General features: G+C 34.5%; 2 protein-coding genes across 10 annotated transcripts; one reads left to right on the top strand and one right to left on the bottom strand.

The window, feature by feature from the left end:
• The first annotated feature begins 832 nt into the window (after window positions 1–832).
• LOC107955327 (probable methyltransferase PMT15) lies at window positions 833–4,777 on the top strand. Of its 2 annotated transcripts, XM_016891071.2 has the most exons (7): window positions 833–1,567; window positions 2,353–2,563; window positions 2,684–2,981; window positions 3,421–3,816; window positions 4,102–4,179; window positions 4,252–4,519; window positions 4,684–4,777. In XM_016891071.2, exons 1-6 carry the CDS (start codon window positions 899–901, stop codon window positions 4,484–4,486), a joined length of 1,887 nt encoding a protein of 628 aa, XP_016746560.2. In that variant the 5' UTR covers window positions 833–898; the 3' UTR covers window positions 4,487–4,519; window positions 4,684–4,777. The 2 variants fall into 2 exon arrangements, with proteins under 2 accessions (XP_016746560.2, XP_016746559.2); XM_016891070.2 differs by lacking the exon at window positions 4,684–4,777 and having other exon boundaries at window positions 4,252–4,658.
• On the bottom strand, window positions 3,299–8,955 carry LOC107955328 (plant UBX domain-containing protein 9). 8 transcript variants are annotated; one of them, XM_016891073.2, is made up of 12 exons: window positions 8,572–8,768; window positions 8,184–8,245; window positions 7,623–8,082; window positions 7,471–7,545; window positions 7,269–7,376; window positions 6,467–6,604; window positions 6,169–6,369; window positions 5,968–6,084; window positions 5,232–5,375; window positions 5,100–5,156; window positions 4,764–4,920; window positions 3,299–3,835 (listed from the first exon to the last, which is right to left on the bottom strand). In XM_016891073.2, the coding sequence occupies exons 1-11, from the start codon at window positions 8,653–8,655 to the stop codon at window positions 4,813–4,815; spliced, it is 1,554 nt and encodes a 517-aa protein (XP_016746562.2). In that variant the 5' UTR covers window positions 8,656–8,768; the 3' UTR covers window positions 3,299–3,835; window positions 4,764–4,812. The 8 variants fall into 8 exon arrangements, with proteins under 8 accessions (XP_016746562.2, XP_040952730.1, XP_040952731.1 ...); XM_041096796.1 differs by having other exon boundaries at window positions 3,299–3,743; XM_041096797.1 differs by having other exon boundaries at window positions 3,299–3,743; window positions 6,467–6,565.
• Between the last annotated feature and the right edge of the window lie 14,629 nt (window positions 8,956–23,584).

The following is a 23,584-nucleotide window of genomic DNA, read 5'->3' as shown; positions in this document are numbered from 1 at the left end:
TTTGAACTCACATCAATTGAATTAATAAAACTTTAAATTTATCATTCAACCAAAACTTTGTTTTAACGTTTTTTATACGTTTTTAATATGAACAATTTATTGCCTTTATCAGTTGCATATCTATACTATTTATTAAGTGTTTTATTAAGTTGGTATCACCCTCAACTAGGTCACCAACTCATTTAGGAAATTACGAAAATGCTCTTCCATAATTAAAATAAATTATACTATTTGAGGGTATTTTAGTCTTTTTATTTTAACAAAAAATGAATTAAAATATGCATATGGTGAGATTTAAACCCATACCAATTGAATTAGTAAAACCCTCATTTGATGCATTTTATACTTTTTAATTTTAACATGCACAAGTCATTATCTCCATTAGTTGCATATCTATATACTATTTGAGGGTATTTTAATCTTTTCATTTAATATATATTTTTTATTTTAATATCGTACATGTTTCATGTGTTATTATGATTAATTAGTTTCAAACCATACGTTTCATTATTTATTGTATTATTTTTAAGCACACATTCGTATTCTAAATCTGTGGTTTCCACAAGCATATACGTATGATAAGATTTCTAGTATTAATAATATTGTTGATTGAGTTGATGTCAAAAATTAACTCGATAGTATACCAACTCAAGATTGAACAATTGTACTCAATCTAATGTTTTATTTTATTCATAATTTAATTTAATTTAATTTAATTTAATGTAATTTTGCACATAATTATGCACCATCATAATTAGAATAATTCTTGCAAGTTACAATATAAAAATAAAACAGCAGGCGGTCTCTCTCTATATATGCCTATGCTTGTCTTAGTTTTGAGTCTCTTGTCTCTGACCTCATTTTTCTTCTTATTATTGGAAGCTTAATTTCTTCGTCAATGGCCGCAACTAGATTCCTCTCTCACATTACGATTTTCAATTCCAAAAACTCCAACCTTTATTCCATCACCATCCTCGCCATTCTTTGCACCATTTTCTACCTCATTGGAATATGGCAACACTCTTTAGGCCCCATCCCCAACTCCTCCTCCTCACCAGTCTCCGGCTTCCTCTCCTCCTCCCCTTGCTATTCCCTCCACACCGCCCAACTCGACTTCATGCCCCACCACCTACCCCACGATCCAACTCCCGCCACCGCGCGTGTCCCTCACTTCCCTCCTTGTAACATCTCCTTCTCCGAGTACACCCCATGCGAGGACGCTCGGAGGTCACTGAAATTCGACAGGGACATGCTCATATACAGACAGCGCCACTGTCCCGAAAAGAACGAGTTGTTAAAGTGTCGGATACCAGCTCCGTACGGTTACAAGGTTCCTTTCAGGTGGCCTGAGAGTAGAGAGTTTGCATGGTTTGCTAACGTTCCGCATAAAGAGCTGACTGTCGAAAAAAAGGCTCAGAATTGGGTTAAGGTGGAAGGGGAGAAATTTAGATTTCCCGGTGGCGGCACCATGTTTCCTCGCGGAGCTGGTGATTATATTGACGACATCGATAAATTGATAAATCTCAAAGATGGTTCCATAAGAACAGCCATTGATACCGGTTGCGGGGTACGTTCTAACATTTTCACGTTTATGTTTAATAAATTTTCATAAAATCAAACTTTGGGTTGCCGATTTTGACCTTGTTTGGGGAGATGAAAAAGTAGAGGGATTCATTGGCAAATTATTAATTTCATCGTTTCCTTTTGTTTTACTTCAAGTACATAGAAAATTAGAAATAATTGTTGTATCTTTTTTTTTGCCCCTTTTGATCCGTTCTTCATAGCATTTATTTTATAGGGTTGAATCAATCTCAGTCATTTTCAGCTACTATATTAATTTATTGAATACTATTCATATTAGACTGTGATCACATTCACATCTATGGTGGATTTAAAATTAAAAAAAATTACTATAATTATGAAGATATCTTTGATCAGGATGATACTGCCAGGTAGGAATTGCAGAATTTTAGCACAAACAATGGGTGTAATGGGAAATTAAAGATCGCCAGAAATGAGGAGAATATTGCATGCATGTTGTGTTTAAAACCAAAGATTTAAGTAAAGTACATCATAAAGTCAAACTTAGATGGTTATTTAGGCAACTTTTATAGTTGGAAAGAAGTCTTCATTTTCAAGTAAAGTGGTTCACCAACAACAAATAATTTGTTGGATCATGCACTACCATTTATCACTCTAAATTTGCTCCACTTATAACCCCAGAATGAAAGATATATAGATTCGAATTCAGATTAGAATTGATAGGTCTATAATAAACAATTTTGTAACTCAACCATATCATCAACTTTAAACTTTGTTCTAAAGAATTAACGATTTAATTAACGGAACCAGGTAGCCAGTTGGGGGGCATACTTATTATCCAGGAACATTATAGCAATGTCATTTGCACCAAGAGACACCCATGAAGCTCAAGTGCAATTCGCTCTGGAACGTGGAGTCCCTGCCGTGATCGGAGTCCTTGCTTCCATTAGGCTTCCTTATCCTTCAAGAGCTTTCGACATGGCCCATTGCTCTCGTTGCCTCATCCCTTGGGACAACTATGGTAACCCTCCCCATTTGGTCCCTTCAACAACATTAATTACTGCTATGCTTATTGCTTCACTTTCCATTTACTCCATTCCTAACTGCTTTTTATTATTTACTAATTCCAATTTTATGACAGATGGAATATATTTAATTGAAGTAGATAGGATCCTACGTCCTGGTGGGTATTGGATTCTATCAGGGCCACCAATCAACTGGGAAAATCATTGGAAAGGTTGGAATAGAACGGCTGATGATTTGAAAGCAGAACAGTCTCGAATCGAGACTGTGGCTAAATCCCTGTGCTGGAAAAAAATTGTACAAAAGGGTGATATTGCCATTTGGCAAAAACCCACCAATCATATCCATTGCAAAGCAACCAGGAAGGTTTTCAAGCGGCCAAGGTTTTGCCAAACTCAGAACCCTGACATGGCCTGGTGAGTATTTTTTTTGTCCCTTTTTAATTCAATTTTAGTGGTTTTAACAATCAGAGTCAGTGTCAATAAAAAGTGTCCAAAATTTGTTTAGTAAATACAAGGAGACTGACGGAGTGACTTGTGAATGGAGAAAAGGATTATTTTCAACATCCAAAAAGCAAGTTCTTACTTCTTACTTACCACTTTGGCAGTTATACCAAAACCAATTGATTGGGAAAGGCATGTCCAAGTGCTATCATTTTGTCATTCTTAGCCCCAACACCTTTTTCATATTTAAAAACTGCTTTTACTTGGAATAAGAAAAATAACTATTGATGTCGCGATTCCAACCAAAACTATTAAATGCCTAATCTTGAAAGGGTTACATACATACATAAAACAACCGAGTTTATCTTTCTTTTTCACTCTCCACTAAAAAGTTACTCAATTTGTGGAGCAGGTATACAAAATTGGAGAAATGTTTAACACCATTGCCTCAAGTATCCGAAATAAAGGAAATTGCAGGTGGGCAATTACCAAAATGGCCACAGAGGCTGAATGCAATCCCTCCAAGGATCAGCAGTGGAAGTTTAACAGGAGTTACAGGAAACAACCTTGTAGAGAACACAGAGCTATGGAAGGAGAGAGTAGCATATTATAAGAATATAGATTATCAGCTAGCACAGACAGGGCGATACCGCAACTTGTTGGATATGAATGCATATTTGGGAGGCTTTGCAGCAGCTCTTGTCGATGACCCCGTCTGGGTCATGAACGCTGTACCTGTCGAGGCTGATCAGCTCAACACTCTTGGAGTTATCTATGAACGTGGATTGATTGGAACTTACCAAAATTGGTATTTTCCTTTTCTTTCTCTACCCTCAATCAAGGTTTTCAGAACCAATCATACCATTCATTTGTTAATCCAACCGATTCAATTAAATAAATCTTTAAAAAGACATAAAAAAAATAGTTAAACCAACTTTTTTGTTTGATTCAACCGGTCCATATCAATTAGTAGGTTAACCAGTCTAATGACTCTCTTCAAATCAATTTCCAATCCAACTAGTCAGTCCGGTCAGTTCGATTATGTTTTTGGTGGTGGGTAATAGTTTAATGATTCATTGGTGTTTCTTGATAGGTGTGAGGCAATGTCTACTTATCCTAGAACCTACGATTTTATTCATGCAGACTCCATTTTCAGTCTCTACAAAGACAGGTAACAAAGAAACAATTAAACAAACATTATTTATGTATTATCGATACGAGAACTAATAGTTGGACAATGCAGATGTGACATGGAGGATATTCTTCTAGAAATGGATAGGGTTTTACGACCAGAAGGCAGTGTAATCATTAGAGACGATGTGGACGTGTTGTTGAAAATCAAGAAAATCATAGACGTTATGCAATGGGAGGGAAGAATTGCAGACCATGAAAAGGGACCCCATGAAAGAGAGAAGATTCTTTTTGCAGTTAAGCAATATTGGACTACACCACCATTGGCACCCAAACATGACCAATAAGGAATTAATAAAGCTTCATAGCTGCCATAAAAAGTTTGTTCTGCTTTCTTGTTTCTTTCTTCTATTTTTTTCTTAATTATTTAATTTTCATTTTTTTTATGCCTTAATTCTTTTCCCAGTAATGTGATGGTTGCATAGAAATGTATCATGGCTACCTAAATCATTTTCTTGATTTCTCTTCATTTTTATGATCTCAGCTCATTCAAAGACTAAGGTCTAATATCATTTGTAAAAACTCAAACCTAAAAGGAAACAAAGTCAGCAGGGGTTATGGTACCTGGCCAAAAACTACAAAAGCTCATGAAAATAAGGCAAAACAGTCGATGCTATATGAATTCCAGAAACAATGCTTCCTGTTTGCCTGTCAGACCAAGTTGGTTGAAACTTAAAGAGCAGTCAGCGGCACCAAAAGCACGGCGAGGATATGGCCTTACCTGTTAATTAATGGAAGTGAGTAACAAATGACAATATATAATTAGTAGCTCATATTACATTGTTAATACCATTGAGAGAACAAGAAAAATAAATCTATGATACCAATTAGAGGAATTGAAAAACTGAAACCTCAATAACCACATAAAGAGATTAAACACAAAGACTAGGTAGCACTCACCACTCTGTAAGTCCCTGGCTTCACCACTTCCCCAACATCTATGAAGTCAAAAAGAAGCTACAATGGAATGAAACAAAAATCAGAATAGGAAATAAACGAATCTATAGTCTTAAATTTCAGAAAAAATTTTACCTGGAGCTTGTCTGACTTGCGAAAGCGACGTCCATGGCGGGTGCCATCTGGAATCCTAACAAGTATAGTTATTGCATTCTCATCATCTATTGCTGGCTCTGGTGGGAGTGAAGTACTTTTTGCTGACATTACCTTGTTGACTTCCTGCCCTCAGCGAAATAAACTAGTGATTAGACTATGTAATTCACAATCCAAATCGGAAGTGAATCTGTAACTAGGATGATCCTTTTAAATTTAGATAGAAAGGGGATTATTCATGTTTAGAATGGCATTTCGTATTGTTTATTCAAACACAAGCCTATTAGATTTCTTAAAGATAGACATAGCAGTATTTCATCATGACATTAGATTGCATAGTTGCAAAGTAACTCAGAAAAACTGATAAAATAAATGCAAAACTGCTCAATAACTTTTAAAACTTAAGTAGATCCAAAATCAATTTGGCTTCAGGGGCAATCTCATTGATGGCAGATCAGCAGAAGAATTAGATATACCCATTCATTTTGTGGCAAAGAAATATTAACTTCAGTTTTAGCTTATGAATGGAAGAAACATATACATGATCTAAGATATTTAAATGAATTTTTGAATATAGTTTTTACAGTGACTGGAAAATACTTCTTACAGGCATCATCACAAGTTTCCTAATCATATAACAAATAGTACGTAAGAACAAATGGACAAATCAAGAATATTAAATGCATCTTTTATCCTACATGGGTAAAATATATATCACCTCTCCTTCATGTTTCTTTCTGAGAGATTCTTCTTTCAAACTATGACTTTCAGCTTTCTTAAGAGCAATCATCTCCTTTTCTTTGTCAGCTAATAGAGATATCAGATACTCCTCATCCTAACAAGTGAAATTTGTCCAATTCATCAGAGGTAAATATAATCAGTAGACGATATTATGTGTCATTCTAGGGGTCATCTAAACCTGCTGTTGCCGCAGTAAACGTTGGTCCATTAAAGAGGATGGTTGTGGACGAGATACAGCCTCTAGACCAGGATTAATGCTGCTACCAGGACCACCTTGCTCATGAGAAGGGTGATACGAACTGCCTTCAGAAATCTGGCTAAAAAGTTGGGTCTCCAGCATAATTGCTTCATCAAGCTCTTTCTGTGAAATATCAACCCACTTTTCCCAGAAAAGAAGAAATCAGTATAATCAGTAAAACATTAACATGGTCCTTAGCTCGAGAAGCAGAAATTTTGTGATATTAGAAGGTTAATACCTCATTAGAATTCAAGGAATCTTTACTCAGAAGATGATTTTGAGTATCATGGACAGATTCATGAGTCACTGGTAGTTGTCTAAGTGATGAGTTTCCTATCTTGAATTCAACACACTTCTTATTAACAAGGAAAAGGTGCTTCCATGAGAAACAAGAAGCATGTAACACTTTTAGCTAGAGCATTTGAAACTTCCCTTATCTTATTGTTCCAGAGAGTTAGGATATTCACTTTAGAGTTTAGACCTAATCAGCTAAAAGAAAGATAAATTCTAATATATAGAGCTAAATAAACTAAAGTAAACAGGAGATTAAGCTTTACATTTCTGGTTCTCTGAACACCTTTAACCGCCACAAAAGCAAACAAAACATTTGATCACAGTCACAGAATATGCAATGGATTTGTTTCTAAAGCACACAACAAAAATATAAGTCGAAAGATTAATTCCCAAAACAGATAAAGCTAAATATACTAAACTAAACTGAAGATCAAGCTTAACATTTCTAGTTCTCTGAACACCTCGTACCAACACAAAAGCAAACAAAACATTTTATCAGAGTCACAGAATATGCAATGGATTTGTTCTAAGGCACACAACAAAATAATAAGTCTAATGATTAACGGCCAAATTAGATAACATGAGACCTGATTGTTTCAGAAAAGCTACTATTAAATGTTGATATCAGTTTCAGTAAATGCATTCTACTGCATTCTCAATAACTGCAGGTCACTGCATTTATGAGAGAATGCACCCGTTCGCAGAAATTTTATCTGTAACAAACTACAGCAGAGTAGAATACACACCTTCGAGCTGTTATTAGTCGTTTCCGTAGTTTTATCATTTGAATCATAAGTTCCCATTTGTTCATAATGATCCTTCGGCATACGCATTGCTTTCTCTTCATCTGCTGTCTGAACTTACTTGATGTTAGAGAGAAACCAGGACCAAAAGTGAAAAAGACACAAGGAAATTCAAATCATGAAACCAGGAAAAAGAAGTGAAAACCTTCAAAGACAATGAAATTGCACGAGCAAGCTCTTCATCTTCTTGCTGTTGTTGAAGCCCAACACTAGATGAACCCTGCATCATAAAGATAAGAATTAAGAATCTAAAAAAGCCTAGGAAGAACCGCATTGTTCGACGGTATGAGTGCGTACATAGAAAGAACCACGTCGCTCATGCATATATGTCTGTCCAAAATCCCGCTTAGAAGCCTCAATTGCAGCTTGCATCATTTCAGATTCTATATCATTGGTATGTTGATGATCATCTCTTGAGACATTGTTGTAAGTCCCCTCTCCATAGTATGATGGTGTTCCTGGTGAATCCGTGATGACAGGTCTGACTCCTGAATTCAGAGGATGCTCATTTCGACTGTTAAACCCTACAGGGACCCCGGTCACTTCTCCCATATGAGGAGATGTTGTATAATGATTGAAATTAGGAGTGCCGATCTGGTTTAACAAATTTCTCCTGTAATTGGGGTCAAGCAATAATGAAGGCCTAAATCTTCTAACAGCAGAGATGAGTGGAACAATTCCACCTGTTCCAAGTCCACTTTGATTGTTCGTATCAACAAAATTATTCTGAGAAGAAGCAGAAGATACCGGATTCGTGCTGAACATGAAAAGCAAGACCAAACACAAAAAAGAAAACGTAAATTAATTCATTTATAAATTAATTACAAATGAAAATATAATTAAGGGATAGAGCCAAACATGCTTCTTTCCAGTTCAAGAAAATGTGCGCTGACAGCCGCATTTAAATTGCCACCATACTCCTATTTACCAATCAAAGCATTAAATGAGCATAATCTTTAGCATATGTACATCAACGACAAATCAATGTAGAACTATCAGTACGCAGGATCACAATAATTATGAATCTAAATCTGCAACACTGAAACTACAAGACATGATCACTTTCAAATTAACCAGATATCCAAGCAAACAAATAAAAACATTGTATTCCACAATATGCATTCCGCAAAGAAACTGGATGGTTATCAAGAAAGCTAAGTTTTAAGGTATAAAAACCCTAGAAAACAAATCTGTAAAATTAGTAAGTAAAAAGAAAAGGTGAAAAGAGGAAAACAAAGGAATGTACCTCTAATTTCCGTAAAGCAACCGACTCCGATTCTCCAGTTATGCTCTTGAAACTCTCGATTGCATCTCGAGTTGGCGTCGTCATTGCTATCGATTTTCAGTTTCTTTTTCAAATAAAATGGGCAACAGAAACACAGAATAGAAAGAAACGAAAAAGAAAACGAGAGGAAAAAGAGAGGGAAAAAAGGTAATAAATAATAATAAAAGAAAAGAAAAAAGAAAACATCAAATTGTGTTACTAGTCCCTCTACTATGAGCAAGTTGTTTATTTAATGCTTATACTAATTTTGTTAATAAGCTCGCACTATGCATAAATTTTGTATTTAGTCCCCATTCTATAATTCTATAATTTTTAGTATCTATAATTTTTGAATTTTGAAATTTCAATCCCATGTAAAAAAAATAACCCATTAAATCCATTATGTGGAAATAGCTTAGCTAATATGAACCTACACGCTTAATAATATGTTTGTTGTATAACTTAATAAAGTTAATAGGTACCTTTTCGGTCAAGCGTGAAATTCAAAATTTGCAAATTAGAGTGACTGAAAATAACTAAATTAGAGGATATAAGGACTAAATTCACAATTTATGTATAACAAAGAGACTAATAACAAAATTGACCGCAAAGAAAAAGGCTATTTGGGGTAATATTGGGTGGTGGGGTTTACAATTACGACAAAGCTTGTATTCAACTGTCGACAAAGCTTGTGCTTCCATATCACGTGGCTATAAGTGGTAACTTCAACTGAAATGTGTAAGTGAGGGAGAGCTGTTACCAGGCCTTTTCACGATCTTGTACGTTTAGCAAAATAGATAAAAGATTTAGCGCAACCTACACCGGAGATTACGGGCTATTTTCCTTTTAGGTCATCTAATTATGAATTTTTAAAATTTATCAGTCAACTATGGATTTGTTTCTTTTTTATCACCTAACTATGAATTCCTTTTAAATTGGCCACCCAACTAACCGAGATTTTTTTTCTAGTCATTTCGTTAATCGCACTAACATGAGGGTGATGTGATAGTTGAAAATTGGTATAATAACAAAATTAGCCCTCAACTTTTACATATCATATTGATTTAGTTATAATTTTAAGAAATTAACTCTCAAAATTTCCAAACGGTCTCAATTTGATCCTATCTCTAAAAAACTAAAAGATATATATATAAAAATACATAAGTATTTTCAAAAAAATATATAATAAATTTAAATTTTATATTAATATTAAATAAAAATAATTATATTAATACTAAATAAAAGTTTTAAAAAAAACATGCCCCCTTCCCCCTCCCCTCCCCTCCCTATCTCCCCTATCGTCCTATCCCCACCCCCGTCCCTCTCCCTGATACATGCACGGATGGGGTGAAATTTATTAAATTCCATACACTGAAGGTGCCAATTTTCAAGTTTGAGAAATTAGTTGACTTGCGACGAGTTTTTGGATGGGATTCAGGCATTTTGGGGTTGAGATATCTTCATACCTTTTGAAGATCTATCTCTTAAATTTGAAACGCACTTTGAATCATATGATTTCAAGTTTGGGAGCTCAAGTTATGGTTGTTTTAGTGAAGGCTACGTGAGTAGAGTTTTTGGATGGGAATATTATGGAAATTAGAAGTTTCGAGCTTTTAATTCGAGTTTAAACATATTGAATTCAATTTTTAGGGTTAATTTTTATTATATATGAGCCCAATATTGTATTTATTAGGTTTTATTAATTATTTATTCCGAATTTTAGATTTTTTAAATATTTTAAGTTATTTAGGAGTTTTATGTTTCATAGTCAACAAGAAAGTTTAGTTTAAAACTACTTCTTGTTTAGATTAATTAGAGTTTCGGTATACTTAGGAGTTTTATTTGGATGTACTTAGCTAGCCCATATAAAATCTTCTTCATTGTTCATTAGAGACAATTGTTTTTGTAATGACTCGATTTCCAGTGGTGTTGAAAAATACGATTTTGGGACCCCGTTTCAGTAAATCGAGTTTGTAATTATTAAATAAAAATATTTACGGAGTTATTATGATGATGAATTAAATTTTGGATAAGTAATTTAGCTAAATTGGTTATTAATTAGGGCTCAAGGACTAATTTGTAAAGTCCAATCGCTATATATTTTTAATTGAAAAAAATGAATTCAGGAATTAAATTAAAATTAACCAAAGGTCTAAAATAGAAATTAGACCATATTAATATATATAATAGTGGACGGTTGATCAAGGGTTTTAAGTTTAATTAATTTAAGTTTTAAATTAATTAAACTATGATTTATTAAATTAATAATATATATGTATAATATAGATAAAGTGGATGAAAAAGAATCATTTCTTAATCATCTTCTTCATCTACCCGAAGCAAAAGAGAGAAAAAAACCTAATGACAGCTTAATCTTTCGTCCACAATTGGTTAGTGCAATTTAGTCCCTTTCTTGTAATTTTTATGTTTTTGAGGTCATAAGAGCTTTATTTAGCTAGCCCATGTACCAATTTGTAAACTTGATAAAGTTTTAGGAATTTTCCATTGTTGATGATACATGTATGGGTAGGGTGAAATTTATTAAATTCTATTCACCGAAGTTGCCAATTTTTAAGTTTGGGAAATCATCAGACTTGCGATGACTTTTTGTATGGTATCCATGCATTGCTTCGTTAAAATGTCTTCATGACATTTGAAGATCTATCTCTGCACTTTGAATCACTCGATTTTGAGTTCGGGAGCTCAAGTTATGACCATTTTAATGAAGACTGCAAGAGCAAAATTTCTGGACGGGATTATGAATAGAATTACGAGTTTCGGGCTTTTAACTCGAGTTTAAATCATATTGGATTCGGGTTTTGGGATTAATTTTTATTATTTATAAGCCTAATATTGTATTTATCAGCTCTTGTTATTTTATTATTCTTAAATTTTAATAATTATTAAGTAGTTTAATTTATTTAGGAGTTTCATGTTAATAAGAAAGTTTAGTTTAAAACTACTTCTTATTTAGATCAATTAGAGTTCTATTATATTTAAGAGTTTTATTTAGATTTATTTAGCTAGCTCTTATATATGCTTTTGCATTGTACACAAATCAGACAATTTTTTTTTCATTAATAAAGTTTTCAACTCTAGAAGTTTGTTTTTTGTATAAGATTTCTTTCTTGTGATTTTTAGAAGTAGTTTTCTTCTCGATTTTCTTCAAGGGGTCATGGGAATTCATTCTTCACCCTTCAATTTGCCAAGATTTATTTCTTGGATGGTTGATTAGAACCATTAATTGAGTTTGTTGGGATTTATATCTCAAAGGGTTCAATTTGACATTTATCCTTATATCCATCATATCCATCGGTTTATCGTTCCATCTTCCACTTTACTTCAATATATATTTTCACTATTTAGTTATTATTTTGAATATTTATCCTTTATTTTTTAAAGTTTTATTATTATTATTCTTATTCTTATTATTTTTGTTATTTTCTAAATTTATTTGGTTCTTCCTTTCAGGTCACATCCAAATCTTTCCTTCTTGAGTCAAACAACTTGAATTTGATCCTTCTTTCGCTTCCTCTGCTCCCATCTTGTATCAGTTGAGTTATTGAAATTTTAGGTGTTAAATTGATAGATTTTAAGGTTAGATGTGAAAAAGGATTAAATTGTAAAGCTTAATTAATAATTTTGTACATTAAGGACCAAATTGAATAAAATATAAAATTGATAGTAAAAATAAGAAATAGGAGGTCCCTAATGAATTATAGTGAGATCAAAATTCAATTTGGAGCTTTAAATTAAAAGTTAGGCCAGTCTCAGTTTTAAGGACTAAATTGAATAAATTGTTATTTGATTCTGAATTGGTTGGTAACTGATAATTATATATGCTTTATGTCAATCCGTAGCTAAATTCAACCCAGATTCATTGAGAGGGAAGAATTTCTAGTTTGTATTTATATGATTTGGGAACACCTAAGTTTTTGCATGTGCATGACATTTTGTGTTATATGGGATTCAAGGTGAGTTATTGAGGATTACTTGAATTGATTTGATGTATTTGAGATTGATTTCCAATGTAGGGATTAAATTGAGTGAAGTACAAAACTTAGGATTTAGTTGGTATTTGATAATTGTCTTGTTAAATTATGTTATATAAGTTATGAGATTGTGATATGTTGATGAATTGTGATTATTGAAATGTAAATTGAACTTTGTCTAATGAATAGGAAACGAAATACCCTACTAGCTATTCGGATTGAGTCGAATATAGTTAACATGCCATAGGGTTAGACTATTGAGTAAAACCATCGTTGCCGGGCAATCTGGGATGGTAGACATTATGCATTGAGTCATTGTTTCCAGGCAACCTGAGGTGGCAGATTGATTAAGTTGAGAAAACCATTATTGCCGGGCAACTTGGGGTGGTATTATGTACTGTTATAGCGTCATTATTGCAGGGCAACCCGGAGTGATAGATCTGCGTATTCGTTCCAAGTTTGTGTCTGGTTAATAAGGTTAAAAATACATAAATTGGTTAAATGGAGATGAAATGAAATGTAATGAAAATGTGAAATGTGATATTATAATAATTGAGTTAAAAATGAGACCGAGGTTTACTTGAATGTGATTGAGCTTATAGACTCGAAAAATTGTTGAATTTATAATATGGAATTGTACATATATGAATAAGTAATGTATACAATATGATGAATTGATGCTAGTGATATAATTGGTAAATTTAGATCAATTATGTGATGAGAAAGAGTTGCAAATAATAGTATTTGGTATAATGATATGAAATTGAATACTAATTGAATGTGTGCATTTACATAAGCTTAATTATTTTTATTTTGAATCATAGATTTACCACTGAGCGATTAGCTTAGCGTATGATTTGTTTTCCGTGCGTAGGTTAGGTTCAATTCATGATCCTGAGCGTGGACTTCAACATCTAGTCAAATATCCCGGTCCCAATGATGTTTGTATACCTCTTTCATTTTTTGTTTGGCGTGTACCTAAGTTGTGTCTATTTGGTTACCCAACTATGTTTATATACACTTTTGGTTTTAAATGTGAGACATGTTTTTGGTTAAATTTTTAGCAGATTGTAAATAGATATTGAATATGAGATTGAAATGGTACAAAATGCTAATGATCCTAGTGAAGTAGGTATAAATGTTTATGTTATAATTGATTTGCATTGGAAGTTTGCTTTTAGGTGATGTAGTAATTGCAATATTGTTGAATATGGCATACATGTTCTACTAATTGACATGTATGACTTGTTTGGTGAATGATTCATGGTATGAAATGTAAAGATTAATTGATGTTTAAGTGATTAATGTCTTGATGAGAAGTTGTAGATGGATGTCTCAATTTATTTGGTATGTTTTGATACAAATGGAATAGGTAAATCGATGATCAAGTGTTAGTCTTGGTTGGACACTTTGATTTAGGCACCAAAAAGGTGCATTTTGGCCAAATATAGGGACTTAGTGGTCTGTTCCCAATATTGTAATATTGTACCCTCGATATCACAATATCAACCCATTTTATTTTGAAAACTTTGCAATTCAGTCATCAGGTTGAGAAGTTTAGCTATTGTCTTCGAAATCGTGATACTAAGTCCAAGATATTGTGATACCCACCTAATATATTTTGAAGTTTGGTTACTATCTTTGAAATCGTGATACCAAGCCTTGGATATCGCAATTCCCACTTGCTATATTTTGAAAATTTTGAATCTAGTCCTGATTCGACCTCAGATTAGTATTAAAGCTTTCGTAAGCTTGTATAAGACTCAAAAATGTTTACCTATCATAATGATTGTTTATAATGTTCGTATTTGATTGTTAAATGAATAGAATTGTATTTATTTTGATTGTAGTTTCTTCAGCAACGAATGTGACACACTATAGCTCAGACCCGATGATTGGGTTGGGTATAGGGTGTTGCAATTTTCATTAATAAAGTTTTCAACTCAGGAGGATAGTTTCTTTGTGCAAGATTTATTTCTTGTGATTTTTAGAAGTAGTTTTCTTCTCGATTTTCTTCAAGTAGTCATGAGAATTCATTCTTCATCCTTCAATTTGCCAATGATTATTATATGGAGGGTTGATTAGAGCCATTAATTGAGTTTGTTGGGATCTATATCTCAAAGGGTTCAATTGGACAATTATCCATCTATCAATCATATCCATCAGTTTATTCGATCCATCTTTCACTTTTAATTGTTTTTCGTTTATTTATTTATTGTTTTGAATATTTACTCATTGTTATTAAATTTCTTATTTTAGTTATTTTTTCTTTCGTTGTTTTCTTAAATTTATTTAGTGTTTTCTTTTCAGGTCAGATCCAAATCTTTCTTTCTCGAGTCGAACAACTTGAATACGATCTTGGATCGCTCTTTCTTTATCATTCCCTTTCCCCCCCACCCCTCGCAGCTCTCTCTCTGTTATTGTTTCTACTATTAGAGAATAACCTATTTACTAAATATCAATGCGAGATTTGAAATTATTGTCACTATGTCAATCGTGATTAATCATTACTATAATCTTTATAACTTTCGAATCTCGCCTTGATCTTTATTAAGCGGGTTGTTCTCTTATAGCAGCAGCAATAGTAGAGAGGGATAGAAAGTGAGAGGGATGATGAGGGAGAGAGGGATAGGGGTGGGGGAGGGAGGAAGGACTATAACACCCTACACTTGACCCGTCTACTGAATCTGGGTATGGAACGTCACCAATGGACCTATGCTTATTAATTTCTAACTAGACTGCTATAAAATAGTCCAAAAATAAAACTATCTAATATTGAAATTAAAATAATCAGTATTACAGTTAAGGCTTTAAGCCATTGGAAGTTTAATCCTTTGAATATTTCTAACACTACTCAGATTGTTAGTTCACAAATACTTCCTAAGATTCGGCTAAGGGCTAGCTGAGGCTAATTCTAGACTATAAGGATGTTGTCTAGTTACACCAAAGTAAAATTTGAGGTGAAGCCACCAATAATACCCCATTTCTATGTGCATGACTCTATTTGCTTGCTATCTTTACTCCCGTAACATCTGACTTGGTCTATCCCCGAAGTCCTTATTCTACCTCGTAAGTCCTGCGAGCAATGCCAATCACTTGTAAGTTCGAATGAACTTAGTGAGTTCCTTTACTATACATGATAACCCTACCACATAGGGGTAATGAATGTAAAATAAATAAAAAATAAAAAAATTTAACTCCCTGCTCGCCCAAGGTGATTATTTGACATCCAAGTGGCAGACTCCACTCGATCCTTTGAGCTACGGGGCTAGCTTTGAGACCTTCCTTTGGTCGAATTCTCTATTTGACCATAACCCAAATACCTCGCCATGTCAGTGTATCCATGCTTCGCATATTTTCTTTCCTTACACAGGGTGTTTGTTGACCCTCAACAGGACTCACCACTCTGGCGAACTCATTCTTGTTCCACCTTATTGTTCGTTGTGTGGGATTACTTTCAGTAATCCTTCTTTTATTCCAGGCTACACTTGGGGACTCATCTATCTCATACGTGAGGATTGCTCTTCCTAGTTGAACTGGTAGATTACCCTTTCTTCGACTATACGAGCTTGTCATCCCATTTATTTGTTTCCTTCCTTTGAAGACATACTTTTTATGATGTACCCGCACTAGAATTTTGTCAAAGAGGAATAGTCTTAATAGACATACGGTCCCTTGGATAGAACTTTTATCTTGGGGGACACTTCTCCATCCTTCCGCTAGATTTTCTTCTTACGTACAACTTCTTTAAGTCTTCCCTGACAGCTTTTCATTTGCGATCCCCGAATGATTTTCCTTTCTTACTTTTCTATTAATCAGGTCAGCTTTCATATGGCCTATCTTTCTCTAATTCTTATCGGGTTTTTGCCCATGCCTCCTCGACTTTTGGAAGATTTTCGTGCATCATGCTTGTAGCGTTGCTTCATTTCAACATGTTGATTAACACATCGTCTTCCTCATCATCCAAATTTGTTAGGTCAACAGCCAGCTTGTTGATCTCAGGATTTTGTTGTGCCATTGGCGCAGTCGATTGAGGTGGGACAGGTGTAGTAGCATCCGCAGGTGGTGTAGAAGTTAGGTTTTCTTCTTTTTCGTCATGGTTAGTCTCAATACTCACTAATTTAGTCTTCTCATTGTATCCCTCTGGTCCTTTTATGGCATTCTCCTTAGTGGCAAGGTGTGTGGGGGTAGGTCCAGTCTCATCAACATCTACTTCATCATCTTCCTCTTCCTCTGCATCAGATAGCAATTCCTTGGGGAAGTTGAAGTATGCAGGCATAAGCCTGGTGAAATTCTTTTGAAGGGATTTCTTAATTGAAGGCTTTATTGTGTTCTAACAAGGTTTAAAAGGGTTTGGATATGTTCAAAAAAACATTAATAAATCTTCGATAAAATCCTGCATGGCTTAGGAAACTTTGAATACCTTTGATAGTGGTAGGTGGCGGAAACTTTTTGATCACCTCAACCTTTGCTTTGCCCATGGCAATCCCTTCCTATGATATTTTATGTCCCAGAACAATGCATTCACAAACCATGAAATGACATTTTTCTCAGTTCAAAACAAGATTAGATTATTTACAACAATAAAGAACTAACTCAAAATTCTTCAAACAGTTCTAAAAAGTATCACAAAAAACAAAGAAATCGTCCCTAAATACTTCAAGAAACTTTTCCACCATGTTTGAGAATATCGCTATCATGCAATACTGAAATGTTGCTGAGGCATTACACAACTCGAATGGTAGTAATCTAAATGCAAAAGTTTCGTATGGACACGTAAAAGTGGTCTTCTCTTGGTTATTGGGAGCTATGGCAATCTGATTAACCCTGAGTAACCATCTAAGAAACAATAGAAGGCTTTCCCAGCTAACTTATCCAACATTTGATCGATGAAAGGTAAGGGGAAATGGTCCTTTCGAGTTGCTTTATTAAGCTTGTGATAATCTATGCATACCCTGTATCCCATGATAGTACAACTTGGAATGAGTTCGTTGTTGTCATCGCTAATCACGGTGACACCCCTTTTCTTGGGTACACATTGAATAGGGCTCACCCACGAACTATCAGAAATAGGGTATATTATACCAGCATCGAGCCATTTGATAATCTCCTTCTTGAGAACTTCTTTCATGATGGGGTTCAACCTTCTCTACTGGTCAATAGAATTGCTATGGAAATCCTCTAGTAAAATCTTATGCATGCAGATAGCAGGGCTAATTCCCTTGATACCGGTGATTGTCCACCCCAACACCTTCTTAGATCTCCTCATAACATCTAGTAACTTAGTCTCTTGATCAGGTGTCAACTCTACAGAGATAACTACTGGTAGAGTGTTGTTGTTTCCCAAGTAGGCATACTTTAAATGTAGCGGCACCAACTTTAACTCCAATATGGGAGGTTCTTCTATAGAAGGTCTAGGAGGTTTAAAAGAAGGAACTGATAAATCCAAAGATTCGAAACTCTTTCCTAGTCTATCTTCAAGCCTCTTGGTCTCCATAAGTTCACCAAGTTCTTCAGTTGTTTTTGCTTCATTCATATCAAATGGATTTGTATAATCATTATCAGAATTACTGCGACAGAATTTTGCAAACTCTACTTCCACTGCTGTTTCGATAAACCCAATGACATGAAATTCTTTAATTTCATTTGCACACTTCATGGCATAAAAAACATTAAAAGTAATTTGCTAGTCATTAACCCTCATTGTTAACTCACATTTCTGTACATCGATTAACATTCTACCTGTAGATAGAAAAGGTCTTCCAAGAATAATCAATAGTTCTTTATCAACTTCACATTCTAAAATAATAAAATCTACTGAAAAAATAAATTTATCTATTCTTACCAGCACATATTCAATTTTACCTTCCGGATGTGCATAAGAACGACCAACTAGTTGCAGTGTGACTCTGGTGGGTCTTGCCTTCCCAATTCCTAGCTTCCTGAAAATAGACATAGGCATTAAATTTATACTTGCTCCTAGATCACATTATGCCTTACCAACATAATGATTTCCAATTGAACAAAAAATAGTAAAACTCCTTAGGTCCTTCAACTTTGGAGGCAATTTGTTCATCAGCATCGCTGTGCACCATTCAGTGAGAGCATCAGTTTCAAATTCCCTCAATCTTTGCATTTTTGACAAGATGTATTTCATGAATTTTACGTAGTTGGCATTTTCTCCAACGCTTCCTCCAACGGTATGTTGATATGGAGTTGTTTTAAGATATTCAAAAAAATTTTGAATTGAAAATCTTGCTTAGATTTATGAAATCACTGAGGAAAAAGTGGCGATGGCCTTTGACAAATATCATTCCAATATGTCACCATCCCTGACAGTAAAGAGTTCAAACATGCTCTAGCACAATCTCTTAATAAATATGGAAATAATTAGAGTCGCAGGGCGTATTCAGGAGCACCCTATCGCCTGAATGAGTCATAGACTTCCAAGAATAGCCTTTAGTATAGTCGGGGATCTTCAGTAGGCAATCTACTGAATTGTCCTACCGTTAGCAGCATTTGAAACATTACCAGCTTCAACTTGAAATGATGAGCTTGAATGTGTGGCCGGACTATTCCTGGATTCATATAATCCAAAATTGGTACAACATGCTTTCGAATGGGTTTGCCTCTATCATCCATCACACGAGGGATATGCAAATCAACATCCCGACCATTCGGATGCAATGGATCTTTCCTAACTGGATCATTCCCAATCCTATCCATATCTTGTAATTCTTGTCTCCTTCTCAATGTTCTCTCGATCTCGGGGTCAAAAGGATACTCTTCGTTACCATGAATGCCTCTACTCATGCACTAACATCAAACTTGTAGAAATTAAAAACAACAAAGTTAACTAAAACTAATGGAATTATATAAGAAAATAACAAAACCAAATTTCACCAAATTACTGATCGCCGGCAATGGCACCAAAAACTTGTCCCGTGTGAATATAATATGTGAATGTGCAAGTGTACACGTCAAATCAAGTAATAAAGTAGTAAGTAAGACTGTCTCCTCAGGGATCGGATAGGATTAATTCGGTTAAGCTATTACTATAAACTTTATGAATCTAGCTGTGGCAAAACAGAATAACAATTTGTAGAGGAATAATCACGCATGCAATATTAAAATCAAATAACTAACTTAAAATGTTGTGGCAAAGATACAGAGACAAAGTTGAGAGGATCTACTCTGTTGAATGGTTAGGTTGGGATTACTAAGACGCTTTCCTCACAATACAATAATTCCATGGAAAAATCTTAATGAATATACTATTAATATTAAATATAAGGTAGCCTGTTTCTTTCGAGAGTTAGACTTTAAGCTACCCTATATAAGGCTTTGCATGTCTATAAGCCTTAAGAAGGATACCCAGCACTGTTTATTCCTTTCTCGATACGAAGCGCAGTTCTATTTCTAGAGTACTACGAGTATTCTGTTGAATACTCGCTTGTATAATTCGATCACAATCCAACTCATCTAACCTTTTCAGATTTAAATCAAGTTTATGGGCATACCATACATTCATCTATGTCTAGAGACTGCATGCATATATTCTAAAATAGCGCAAATCGAATGAAATAGTAAATCTAATCAGGATAATACCTTGGTCATTAAAGAAACTAAAGATTCATCCAGTAATCCCAACCCGATGAGATTAGCTCATGAGTTGGAAATTAAAATCCAAAATGAAAGTTCATTCAACAGCATATTTCCACAGTTAAAATTCATAGAAATTAATTAAGATAATGAAGGAAGAATTTCAGGAAGCTTTCGCCAATCCAACCCTCAACTTCAGTGCTGCAATATCTTGCGAAGCCCAAGGTTGAATGCTTCTCCTTCTTCCTTGTGTTGCTGCTCTGTTCCTTAGCTGCTACCCTCTTTCCTTGTGTCTCTAGATCTCCCACGAGAAATTGTGTGAGAGGAAAAATCACCTCTTTCCTCTCTTCTTCTTTCTTCTTTTTATAGGGTAGGTCCCCCTCTTAGCATACACTATTTTCTCCCTATTTTTCATGTGGATATTTCTGGTACAAGTACAGCTGGCTAAGAGTGGCACAGATTGACAACTGAGTCAGCATCTTCCTAGAATTGCCATGACATTTGTGGTGGCAAACAATCCAACCTTTTATCATGACAAAATTTCACTTTTTCATTTCTTTTCCTCCTTTCTACCCTTGTTATAAACAATAAGCAATTCCTTTCCTCCCATAAGTAAAAGTAACATATAGTGACATTGAAAGCACAATCCAAGTTTAGTGATGCAATGTTATAAAAATACTTATATAATTTCTTAAAATGTAACTAAATTTACTCAAGTACGAAAAATTAACCAAGTTAGAGGCTTGAAATATAACTTTTTTCAAGATTAATCAATGACCTATCTTTCTCTAACTCTTATCGGGTTTTTACTCATGCCTCGTCTGTAACAGCCCGTTTTCAGTGAAATCGGAAAGTAATTTTGGGACCACAAATCTAAGCCCGTAAGAAAAATTATTTTAAAACTATTTTATGGTCTACCATATGATAGGAATATCTTATAAAATTTTGCTAGGAAATTTTACCGATTACATGTTTAATTGATAAAAGGACCAAATTGCATAAAATGAAAAAGTTAAATTCTAGTAGCTAAAAGGATCAAATAGCTATGAAATTCAAAATTGGAGGTCCTTATATGGTAAATAGATTAAGAGGAGTTAGTAGATAAGTATGATGATTCATCTATGAAAATTTAAGAAAAGAAAATGACTAAATTGGAAAGTAAATAAATAAAAGATGATAAACAAAATAAATATATAATATCATCATTTTATATCATCTTTCCCAATTAAAAGACATGGAAACCCTAGTTTTTGGGTGTTGAGTTCTAGCAAGTTGTTTTGGCTCAATTAGGTATGAATTATTGTCCCGTTTTTAGTAATTTTATGTTTCTGAGATTGTAAAAGCTTAATTTAGCTATCTCAAGGATTAATTTGTAAAATTATCAAAGTAATAGGGTTATGCCATGGATGAATATGCATGAATTATGAAATTTATGGTAGAAAATGAAAGGTTGTTGATAGATAAACAACTTTTGTAAAGTGAATTTTTATGAAGTTGTGATTTAGAGACTAAATTGTAAAGATGTAAAATTTATAGAAAAATTCTAAATTTTATGAAATACATGGGCTGAAAATGTTACATGTAAAAATCAGTTAGGCTTGGAAAGGGTTAAATTGCATGAATTTCATTTTTCCGAGCCTAGGGACAAAATCATTATTAATTAAAAGTATAGGAGAAAAATGGTAATTTTGCCTAAGATGTGAATTGAATTGAATTGAATATGAATTGTACTAAATTGAGTTAAATTTACACGTATTGATTTGGATAGACAAAATAGGAAATTAGATCGAGGAAAAGAGAAAGTGTCAGATTAGTAAATTTACAAGAACACTTGTCAAGGTAAGTTCGTGTAACTAATTTGTGTATATTTATATGTTTGATTTGAATGTTGTATATGTGAATTTTGTAATTGCTATTGATATGAAATTGATTATATATATCCGAAAAAGCCCGATAAACGTTTAGTCCCGTTTGAATAGATGAAATTCGATGGACACAGGATTTCCCGTATTAGTTGTGGTCCTACATATGTTGTGGACACACCACATCTCGAAATAGCATCCCCTTATTAGCCCTTTCGAGCTTCCCGTTATATAGTTCTTGCGAGCTTTCCGCTAATAGCTCTTCGGAGCATCCCGATCGGTTGTGATACTGAATGTGTTGTGGACACACCGCAGCTCTTAGGAGCGTCCCGTTATATGACTCTTTGTGAGCTTTCTGATTTAATGGCTCTTCAGAGCTTCTCGATATGGCTCGCTTGAACTTCCCGATATATGGCTATCAGGAGCTTCCCGTTAACGGCTCTTCAGAGCTACCTGTAACCAAGTCATAAACATGGTAAATTTGAATGATGAGAAATGATGATATATGACATGTTTATGACTTGATTTTGGTTAGTTTAAATGACTTGGATTGGCTTTTGAATGTGCTAAAATGTTAGTGTAGGTGGAAGACCAAATGGGTGAGACTTGGAAATGGCCTTATTTCGTCCAGACGGGTAGAGACATGGCCTTGTGTCTCAATCGTGTGTGAGACACAGCCTACGACACAGGTGTGTGTTTTGGCCTTGTGTCCCCTGCATCTTTAAAATTTAAAACAGAATGCTTAGAATTTTTCACACTACCTGGCACACGGGCGTATGGCTTGGCCGTGTAACCCCTGCACCTACACATGGCCTAACACATGGGTGTGTGACTTGGCCGTGTAACCTAAGTCAGAGAGTTACACGGGTACGAACACGGGCTGGGACACAACTGTGTGCCTTATTTCGAATGCCCACACGACCTTGAACGTGGGTGTGTTACATGGTCGTGTGAGCCACACGACCTGACCATACAAGTGTGTGTCCCCTACACCTTGGAAAATTTTGAGATTTTGTGGAAAATTCTCTAAGTACCCGGTGTAGTCCCGACCTGTTTCTAATGTATGTTTCGGCCCTCGAAGGCTCATATAAGGGAATTTGTGAATAATTTCTGACATGAATGTTAAATAATATAAAATATCTGTATTTGTTCTAGATATTTCGGTAATGCTCTGTAACCCAATTTTGCCGATGGATATGGGTTAGGGGTGTTACATTTATTCGTATCAGAGCTACAGTTTAGCTGATTTTCGGACTAACGTAACATATATAAGTCTAGCTATGCATGCCATTATATAACTTGTGATAGTGTGATATCTCCTGACCATTTTAAACAAGTTTTTCATATAGTAATGTCATCCAATCCAGCTGAATCTGAAGTAGCTGAGAGCAATGCTCAAGCTTCAATTCAAAGAGCAACTTCAAGTAGTAGAAGACCCGTATCTGAGGGCCTAGGAGGAGAGGCTAAAGAAGTCTTCTTCCAAATGATGAATGAATGGTTTACAGATATCGTAAGAACAAATCATGCTGTGCAACAACC

This window comes from Gossypium hirsutum, chromosome D07 (genome assembly GCF_007990345.1).
Source record: "Gossypium hirsutum isolate 1008001.06 chromosome D07, Gossypium_hirsutum_v2.1, whole genome shotgun sequence".
Lineage (NCBI taxonomy): Eukaryota > Viridiplantae > Streptophyta > Magnoliopsida > Malvales > Malvaceae > Gossypium > Gossypium hirsutum.
The sequence above is the reverse complement of the archived record's forward strand: the minus strand, read 5'-3'. Positions and strand labels throughout refer to the sequence as shown.

Excerpts from the sequence above, each read along its gene's own strand:
- LOC107955327 (XM_016891071.2), top strand. The coding sequence starts at position 899 with ATGGCCGCAACTAGATTCCTCTCTCACATTACGATTTTCAATTCCAAA. Across the intron at positions 2,564-2,683 it reads CATCCCTTGGGACAACTATG|ATGGAATATATTTAATTGAA; the intron begins GTAACCCTCCCC and ends ATTTTATGACAG. Across the intron at positions 4,180-4,251 it reads TTCAGTCTCTACAAAGACAG|ATGTGACATGGAGGATATTC; the intron begins GTAACAAAGAAA and ends TGGACAATGCAG.
- LOC107955328 (XM_016891073.2), bottom strand. The coding sequence starts at position 8,655 with ATGACGACGCCAACTCGAGATGCAATCGAGAGTTTCAAGAGCATAACT. Across the intron at positions 6,370-6,466 it reads ATTCCTTGAATTCTAATGAG|TGGGTTGATATTTCACAGAA; the intron begins GTATTAACCTTC and ends TTCTGGGAAAAG. Across the intron at positions 5,157-5,231 it reads GCAAGTCAGACAAGCTCCAG|CTTCTTTTTGACTTCATAGA; the intron begins GTAAAATTTTTT and ends ATTCCATTGTAG.